We start from the raw sequence: 8,179 nt of genomic DNA, 5'->3' as shown, positions 1-8,179 counted from the left end.
CACTGCACTCCAGTCTCGGCGACAGAGTGAGACTCCAACTCAAAAAAAAAAAGAATTCTTACAACTCGATTAAAAAAAAAATACCCAAATAACCCAATTAAAAGTGGACATAAGAGCTACCCCAAGGCCTGGTGCAGTGGTTCACGACTGTAATGTTAGCACTTTGGGAGGAGCAGGTGAGAGGACTGCCTAAGCCCAGGGGTTGGAGACCAGCCTGGGCAACTTGGCGAGACCTCATCTCTACAATAAATCAAAAAATTAACCAGACATGATAGAAAGTGCCTGTATTTCTAGCTACTTTTTTGGAAGGCTGTGGTGGAAGGATCACCTGAGCCCAGCAGGCTGAGGCTGCGGTGGCTGTAAGCATGCCATTGCACCCTACCCTGGGCAAGGCAAGAGTGAGACTCCTACTCATTAAAAAAAAAAAAAGAGCGACTCCAGATTTTCTTCTCCAAGAAAATATACAAACGTACAATAAGCACATGAAAAGATGTTTAACATCATTAGCCATCAGTGAAATTTGAAAATTTGACTTAAAATCACAATGAGATACCACTTTCACGCCCACTAGGATGGTTTTATGTAAGAAGGCAGACGATAACAAGTGTTGCTAAGGATGTGGAGAAACTGGAACTTCATACCCTGCTAAAACAGGCAGCTCCTCAAAAGTTTAACATAAGAGTTACCATATGACCCAGCAATTCCACCTTTAGGTGTACATACAAGAGAAATGAAAACATATGTCCCCACAAAAACTTGCACCCAAATGTTCACAGTATGATTCTTTTTTTTTCCTTTGAGTTGGAGTCTTACACTGTCACTCAAGCTGGAGTGCAGTGGCACAATCATGGCTCAGGTGATCCTTCCGCCTCAGCCTTCCAAGTAGCTGGAACTACAGGTGCATGCCATCATGGCTGGCTAAATTTTTCTTTTTCTTTTTTTTTAAATTTAATTAATTTATTTTTTTGAGTCAGAGTCTCACTCTGTCACCCAGGCTGGAGTGCAGTGGCATACCCATAGTCACCGCAGCCTCAACCTGCTCAGGTGATCCTTCCGTCTTAGTCTTCCAAGTAGCTAGAACTACAGGCATGCACCACCACACTGGGCTTTTTTAATTGTAGAGACAAAGTCTTGCCGAGTTGCTCAGGTTGGTTTTGAACCCTTGGGCTCAGGCAATCCTCTTGCCTCCTCCTCCCAAAGTGCTGGGATTCCAGGTGTGACCCACCATGCCTGGTCACAGTATCATACTTTACAATCTACTTTAAAAAGTAGAGGCCAGGTGCAATGGCTCAAACCTATAATCCCAGTACTTTGGGAGGCTGAAACGAGAGGACTGCCTGAGCCCGCAGGTTTGAGACCAGCCTGGGCAACATGGTGAGACCTCATTTGTACAATAAATCAAAAACATAGCTGGGCGTGGTAGCACGTGCCTGTAGTTCTGGCTACTTGGAGGGCTGAGGCAGAAAGATCACAGGAACCCAGCAGGTTGAGGCTGTGGTGGCCAGAAGCGTGCCACTGTATTACAGCCTGGGCGACAAAGTGAGTCTCCAACTCAAAAAATAAAAAAATAAAAAAGTAGAAACAACGACATATTCCCTCATTTGACGAACAGATAAACAAAATACAATGGCATAGTCTTTGGCCATAAAAAGGAACGAAGAACTAGTAAATAATACAAGTATGAACCTTGAAAAAGCTCACTGAGCCCCTTCAAGTAATTTTACTTTTTACTTGTACTTTCACTCAGAAGTTAACAAAAACAGTGTGTTTCATTCAGCACAGCAGTGACTACTTGAATTTAAGTTCAAATCAAACAATTTATTAAGCATTCCTCTGATTTGGCTTTTAAAAAATACGTTTGGAGGCATATTTGAAGAACTGACAAGAAACCAACACAAATTCCACCTCCAGATTCAAATATAGGCAGTACCTAAATATGTATGGCTCCTGCACCTTTTTATCTATAAAAAACACAAAGCCTCAGAATTGTCTCATTAATAGAGCCCATTGCAAAGTACTTAGAGTCTTAAGGGATGGCAGCAGAATGATGAGATTATAACTGCACCCGACCTTTCACTGAGTATAATTACTTTTGGAACAAGCCCCAAAATGAAAAATTTCCCACAATAGTACTACTAAGTACTTGCCATAGGTTACACAAAAGTTGTCACTTTTCAGGAGTATTACTTCCTTTTCTACTTTTAATATTTCTGATACTTTTACTCATTTCATAAGATTAGCCCCTGAGCCCCATATTAAGTTTAAGAAGCATGCATCTGAACCCTAAAGTTGGATATAACTGAACCTTCCATGTTTAGGTGGACCATTCTTTTACTATTATTATTATTTTCTAGAGGCGAGATCTCGCTATGATGCCCAGGCTGGTCTTGAACTCCTGGGCTCAAGCAGTCCTCCCAACTTGACCTCTCAAAGTGCTGAGATTACAAGCATGAGCCACTGTGCTAGGCCTAGGCGAACCATTTAAAGACAACACTTAGCCGGGCTCGGTGGCTCAGCCTGTAATCCCGTGCCTTTGGGAGGCTGAGGTGAGTGGATTGCCTGAGCCCACGGGTTCGAGACCCGCCTGGGCAACTTGACAAGACCTCATCTCTACAATAAATCAAAAGTCAGCCAGGTGTGGTAGCATGTGCCTGTAATTCCAGCTACTTGGAAGGCTTAGGCGGAAAGATTGCCGGAGCCCAGCAGTCGAGGCTGCAGTGGCCGGGAGCAACCACTGCACTCCAGTCTGGGCGACAGAGTGAGACTCCAACTCAAAAAAAAAATTAATCATAAATAAATAAAGACAACACTTATATACCTAAATTCTAATGCAACACAGTAAATATAAAGCAAGTAAGTAAAGTAAACATAAAACCAAATTAGGTTTGCTTATTGTAGGATTGTTTTACTATTGACAAGGCAGGGTGAGGAGAGGTAATCCAGATATCTTCAGTTTGTCACAACCAGGCTTCTAAGCACTTATAATATCAAAAACAACAGATTCATAAGATAATGTGAAAATAAATTTATTTTAATTCAGCACTTGCCTGATATTATTCTTTTTTTTTTTTTTTTTTGAGTTGGAGTCTCTGTCGCCCAGACTGGAGTGCAGTGGCTGCTCCCCACCGCGGCCTCAACCTGCTGGGCTCCGGTGATCCTTCCGCCTCAGCCTTCCAAGTAGCTGGAACTACAGGCGCGCGCTACCACACCCGGCTAATTTTTTTTTTTTTGATTTATTGTAGAGATGAGGTCTCGCCAAATTGCCCAGGCGGGTCTCGAACCTACGGGCTCAGGCAATCCACTCACCTCAGCCTCCCAAAGGCGCGGGATTACAGGCTGAGCCAACGAGCCCAGTCTGATATTATTCTAACGAGGAGCTAAATACACCAAAATTTAAAAACCACCTTCTTAAAAGTTCAAACGGCAAATATTTTCTACAAAGCAGTTTTCTATTCTATATGTGAAACCTTTGTTATGACTCACGAAAAATTAAATATGCAAAACTCTAAGCTGAGCTTAGTTTTGCCTGTGCACAGAGACCTTTTTACTCTCATTCTTCGAAAACCTCATTTTGGATCTTGCTGCCAACACCAGAGAGGAAAGCCGGCCAACAATTCCAAATATAACATGCGGAGGCAAATGCTACAGAAATCTGTCTGACGGGAAGGGACCATGCTGAGGTCTGCTGAGGTAGATGCACTTCTCAATCAGATGGTTTTGGTCCCTCAGTCTGTTTGGAGCAAAACGCCATAAGAAAGCAATCAGAGGAAACCAGTTTTGTCCTCCTCATTACTGATGCCCTATGGTATTCACTCTAACAGTGACAATAATCCTACCCAGCTCAAACAGAAAGAACAGTCAGTGGCAACCAAAGCTCCACCAGTTACTCTGATTTTTAACAGATTTTTAGGGATCTGTCCATGGAGACCAGAATTTTCAGAAAGCTCAACTTACAGCATGACATTTATGATAAAGGTAAGGTTTACTAGGGTACACTTAAAAACATATCTCTTTCCAATTCTCTAGGGGCAGGTTTAGTAATCCCCACTGTCACTCTGAATAATTGATAAACCAGTTAAACTTGGATAAAATGATTATACTGTCACTTAAACAAAAAACAAAGACACCAGCTCCTCAAGTTTAATTCTTCGGTGAGGTCATGGTACTGAGCACAGGACAATTCATTCCCTCACCCAGAAGGTCATTACAGAAAACCTAGAAATAGGGCTCCCAGTCTAATTGGGAAGAGATGATGTGCCTCATACAGAGCATTGGCTCCTGAGAAAACATAGAACAATTAAAACAGCTTATCCGACCAGTCATTTCCTCTAGTCGTTTATCTCAGAAAAATTCCCTGTGGTTTATGGCTATGCCATTAAGCCCGAGAGGTAGTTTACCTAGAATTAATTCTGGAACATTTTAACAGATCCTGTTCATTGTGAGGCAGACTGGCAAGGCACACCAGAGATTGAAAAAGGACTCATCTCACAGAGCTTTGAATGAAGATCCTCAGCAGCACCACAATTATAACCTACAGTGCTTCCAAATTTCAACTTCACTAAGTGTAGGGTCTGCACATAAGGGAAATTATTACTAGCTTACCTAAATAACTTATTGTTAGCCAGTTAAAGAGAAACAAGAGAAAATCCAGCCATATTGCCTAACCTTACTTCCATATGGTAAGTAGTAACAAAAACACACTCAAGAATCAAAATGTTCTAAGACATTAACTACTTGATCTAACTACTCTAGTTGAGTTGATTAATAAAATACTTCATTCTTGCTGGAAAGAGTGTGGATTAAGGAGGCAGGAAAGTGGTGATAGGCCTCACTTACTGAATGAAACTCATCTAGGGAATTCCTTTTTAAAAAACTTCCTGTCTTTGTACCAGTATCTACAATGTTTTGTGATTTAGATAAAAACTCAGATAAATCAATGGTACACCCAGTACTGACATCTTCAAAGGGAGAATTGAAGATGTAAAACAAACTCTACTTCATTTTCAAATCTCTGATTACCTGTTCCCATTCATTGTCTCAAAAAAAGAAAAAAGTACTCAATGAAATGCAGTCTGGGCAAGCCAGAATCTCACCAACAGCCAGAAGTTCCTCCCTGTCTCCTTCCAGCTGAATTTAGTGGAAACTGTTAATTGTTACAACTTGACAAGATTTTAGATTCACCTAATTAAAAGATTCAGAGGCTAGGTTTCAGAATTTAAAAGCCCAATCTCAGGCAAATGAGACAGCACACTTTTTCCACACCTGAGGTTTCTAATAAACAATTTCAGCTAATACGTGAGATTAAAGATAACAGAATTTATCAAACTCTCACTCAAAATACAAGTTAACAATCATGGTTAACACAAGCTTCATCCTAGGAATAAAACTTTCAAGATCACACTTTAAATCAGAAAGTCTGCAATTCAGTCCTAGTACCAAGCACAATAAAAAGTATAATCAACTAGTAAAAACTGATAAGCAACACAACAAATACAGGTACAAAATTTCTCCTGTGCTTAAGAACAGAAAAGGAAACCTGACCAGCGATATTTTCTCCAGGTGGATTACACCTTAGAAGAAGTAAAGGCTAAAAAAACCACAGCCCTTAGTCACTTCATAATAAAAAATTTAAAGCCAGCAGCAAAACTTCCTCCAGGATAATCCTTTTTGTCCCTGCAACACAACAAGCCAAGATGGGGTGCTCTCTTGGGCAAAAGTATCTTGGGAATGGTAACGGGAGCTTCCTACATAACTTCTGACCACAGACTTAATTTTCCAGTATCAGTCATCTGTCTAACAAGTGTTCCAAAACCTGCAATTAGTACAAACATACAGCAGGCACTATTTCACAAACCGAGAGATGGAATGTGAATGGAACCGTGAAGAGAAGGAAAATTTCAATTTTTTAAAACGGGGTCAAAAAAGGCAACACCAAAAAACTAACTGGTGGGAACAAACAGAACAGTCCCCCGTCTCCTTCATTTCTCCAGCCCGGCTCCTCTTTTCAACGTCTGCCTCAGTCAACTGTTGAACCACAGAACAAGACCCAGTATAACAAGACGAAATCTGGGTTTGCTTAGCAGATGTGGGATTTTTGTGGAGGGCAGAGGTGATTTCTCCCGGGAAAAGCAGGAGTTTAAACTCTTCTTTGCCGGATTGTTCCCGGCTAGCTGCTGAGGAGGATCAAGCAGCGGGCGATCAACCCAGGTCCCTCCCTCTCTCTTCAGTTTCTCCCCTCCCCTCGCGTTCAGCAAGGAAAAAAAAAAAAAAAAAAAACACAAGGCTTTCCAGCTCTCAGCTCCTTAAAAATGCCTTTCCGGAGCCACCGCACACAATCCTGCCCCGGCAGCAAAGAATTTTGCGGAGAAGGGCTCCCCGATCTGGAGCGGAGAAGTGAAATCAGCGCCCAAGGGCAATTTTAATTGTCTAACCCGGCCCGATTTCCTAAGAGGCAGCGGCTCAGGGAGGAGGAGGGAGGAGGGAGGAGGGAGGCAGCTCCGGGAGGCAACAGGGGGCAAGCGGAGGCAGAGAAAGGGGTTCAAAGCGGCGAGATCCCAGCCTGGGCCCCCGAGAAGCTTCTGCAGAAAGGACTCCGGGGCTGCCCCCACTGTTCTCCGGGAGACGTTTGCAAATCATATATGCAGCCAAAATGGCGCTGAGAATAAAAATATAATTTAAAGGCAGGTCGCCATATTGTAAACAGAGAAGCAAAGAAGAGGCGGACTCGAAAGACACCCTCCATGATTTCTTCCACAGCCACAAGCGCCCGGTTGCCGGGGTCTGGACCAGGGTAGCTCCGGCGGCCGAGGGCTCCGCGCACCCACCCCGAGGAGAGCCAGGCCCGGCAGGAGCTCCGAGGGCAACGGGCGCGCGGGCAGGCAAGCGGCACTGGGCCCGGAGCTCCTCCCCTTCCTCCCCCTCCACTGCCGGCCGTACCCGGCTGACTCGGTCCTGACTCCCCAGTGACTTCCAATCCCAGTTGGGGTTCTCCTCATGTCTCCCACCCCACCTCGGGGTCTGGCCCCGCCGCTGCTCCTCCCCCCCAAAACGGCCAGATCCCGACAGATATCTGGGGGCGGGGAGGCGCTCGCCCCAGCGGCTACAGAAAGTCAGCTAGCGGCTGCAAGCGCCCGTTATTTCGGCAGGCAGGGGCAGGTCAGGTGAAGGAATGTGCAGAGAAGGATCCGCCAAGGGGCTCCAAAGGGGTCCCCAGACCTTACCAGCATTGGAGGTGGAAGGCGGCCGGGCAGTGGTCGCAGCACAGGAGGTCTCCACCTTCCTTGCAGCTATCGCAGCTGTCGTGGTTGGTGGCCCTGCCGCTTCTCCGGGGCTCCTTCTCAGGCTTTCGACTCCGCTTTTCTGTCTCGTCCGTCTTGGGGGGAGCCAGCAGAGCTTGGATTTGCTGCACACACATACAAACGGCGTGTGTGCACACTCGGAGCTCCCGGGCGGTCCGTCGCCCCCCCAGCGCGGCTTCTCCGTCACCCACCCCTCTCCCCCCTTTTGTCCTTCTTCCTCCCATCCAGGCTGCTCCCAGAACCTATCAGCCCCCGGAACCAGGGGAAGCCCACCCTAACCGCGTTCCTGCAGCACAACAACGAGAACAGCTTCTTCCAAATGGGGAGGATCAAGGGTAGGGGGATGGGGAGAGGGTGCGCGGTTCCCTTCTCGCCACTTCCTTGTATGGACAGTGGGGGACTCCAAAGCCCGGCTCGGGAAAGGCCTAAAGCCCGGTACCCGGACGTGCCGGGGGAAGCACAAAGGGGCCGACAAGAAGGGGGTGGGGAGGCCCGCCGGTGCAACGAGATGGAGTGGGCTGGCGCCTCGGGAGCGCGAATCGAGGGCGGCGGGTAGGTGAAACTGCTGCAAACGTCCTCGGAGGCTGAGCTCAGCCCCCCGAATTGCAAAGATGGGAGGGAGAGGCTGGGTGAGGAAGAACCCTCCCTCCCCTGGCCCTCTGGGCGCTTCGAGCTTAGGACCGGCTTTGTGGGGCGGAGGGCGGAGGTTCCCTCCCGGCGCTGGGGGAAGGGGATGAGGAGGGCCACTCTTACCTCCATCAGCCCCCCCGACGTGTCCAAGTCGTACACGATCGTCTTGGTCTCCATTTTCTCCCACATTCATCCACCTCCCGGGCTGGGTGCTTTCTGCTCCGGCCCCCCCAACCCCGGGGGGAGGGGGG

At 46.5% G+C, this 8,179-nt stretch overlaps 1 protein-coding gene across 1 annotated transcript in view; it reads right to left on the bottom strand.

Moving 5' to 3' along the window:
* Positions 1-8,179, bottom strand: part of LOC110596209 (autoimmune regulator-like) — a 29,119-nt gene that overhangs the window by 20,165 nt on the left and 775 nt on the right. Inside the window, exon 3 of the mRNA XM_021715617.1 lies at positions 7,221-7,402. Within this exon, the coding sequence (XP_021571292.1) occupies positions 7,221-7,402 (182 nt within the window). The remainder of the gene's footprint in view (positions 1-7,220; positions 7,403-8,179) is intronic.

The sequence above is a fragment of the Carlito syrichta genome, unplaced genomic scaffold, assembly GCF_000164805.1.
Source record: "Carlito syrichta isolate Samal-C Ts95f unplaced genomic scaffold, Tarsius_syrichta-2.0.1 Scaffold307219, whole genome shotgun sequence".
In the NCBI taxonomy this organism is placed as follows: Eukaryota; Metazoa; Chordata; class Mammalia; order Primates; family Tarsiidae; genus Carlito; species Carlito syrichta.
The sequence above is the reverse complement of the archived record's forward strand: the minus strand, read 5'-3'. Positions and strand labels throughout refer to the sequence as shown.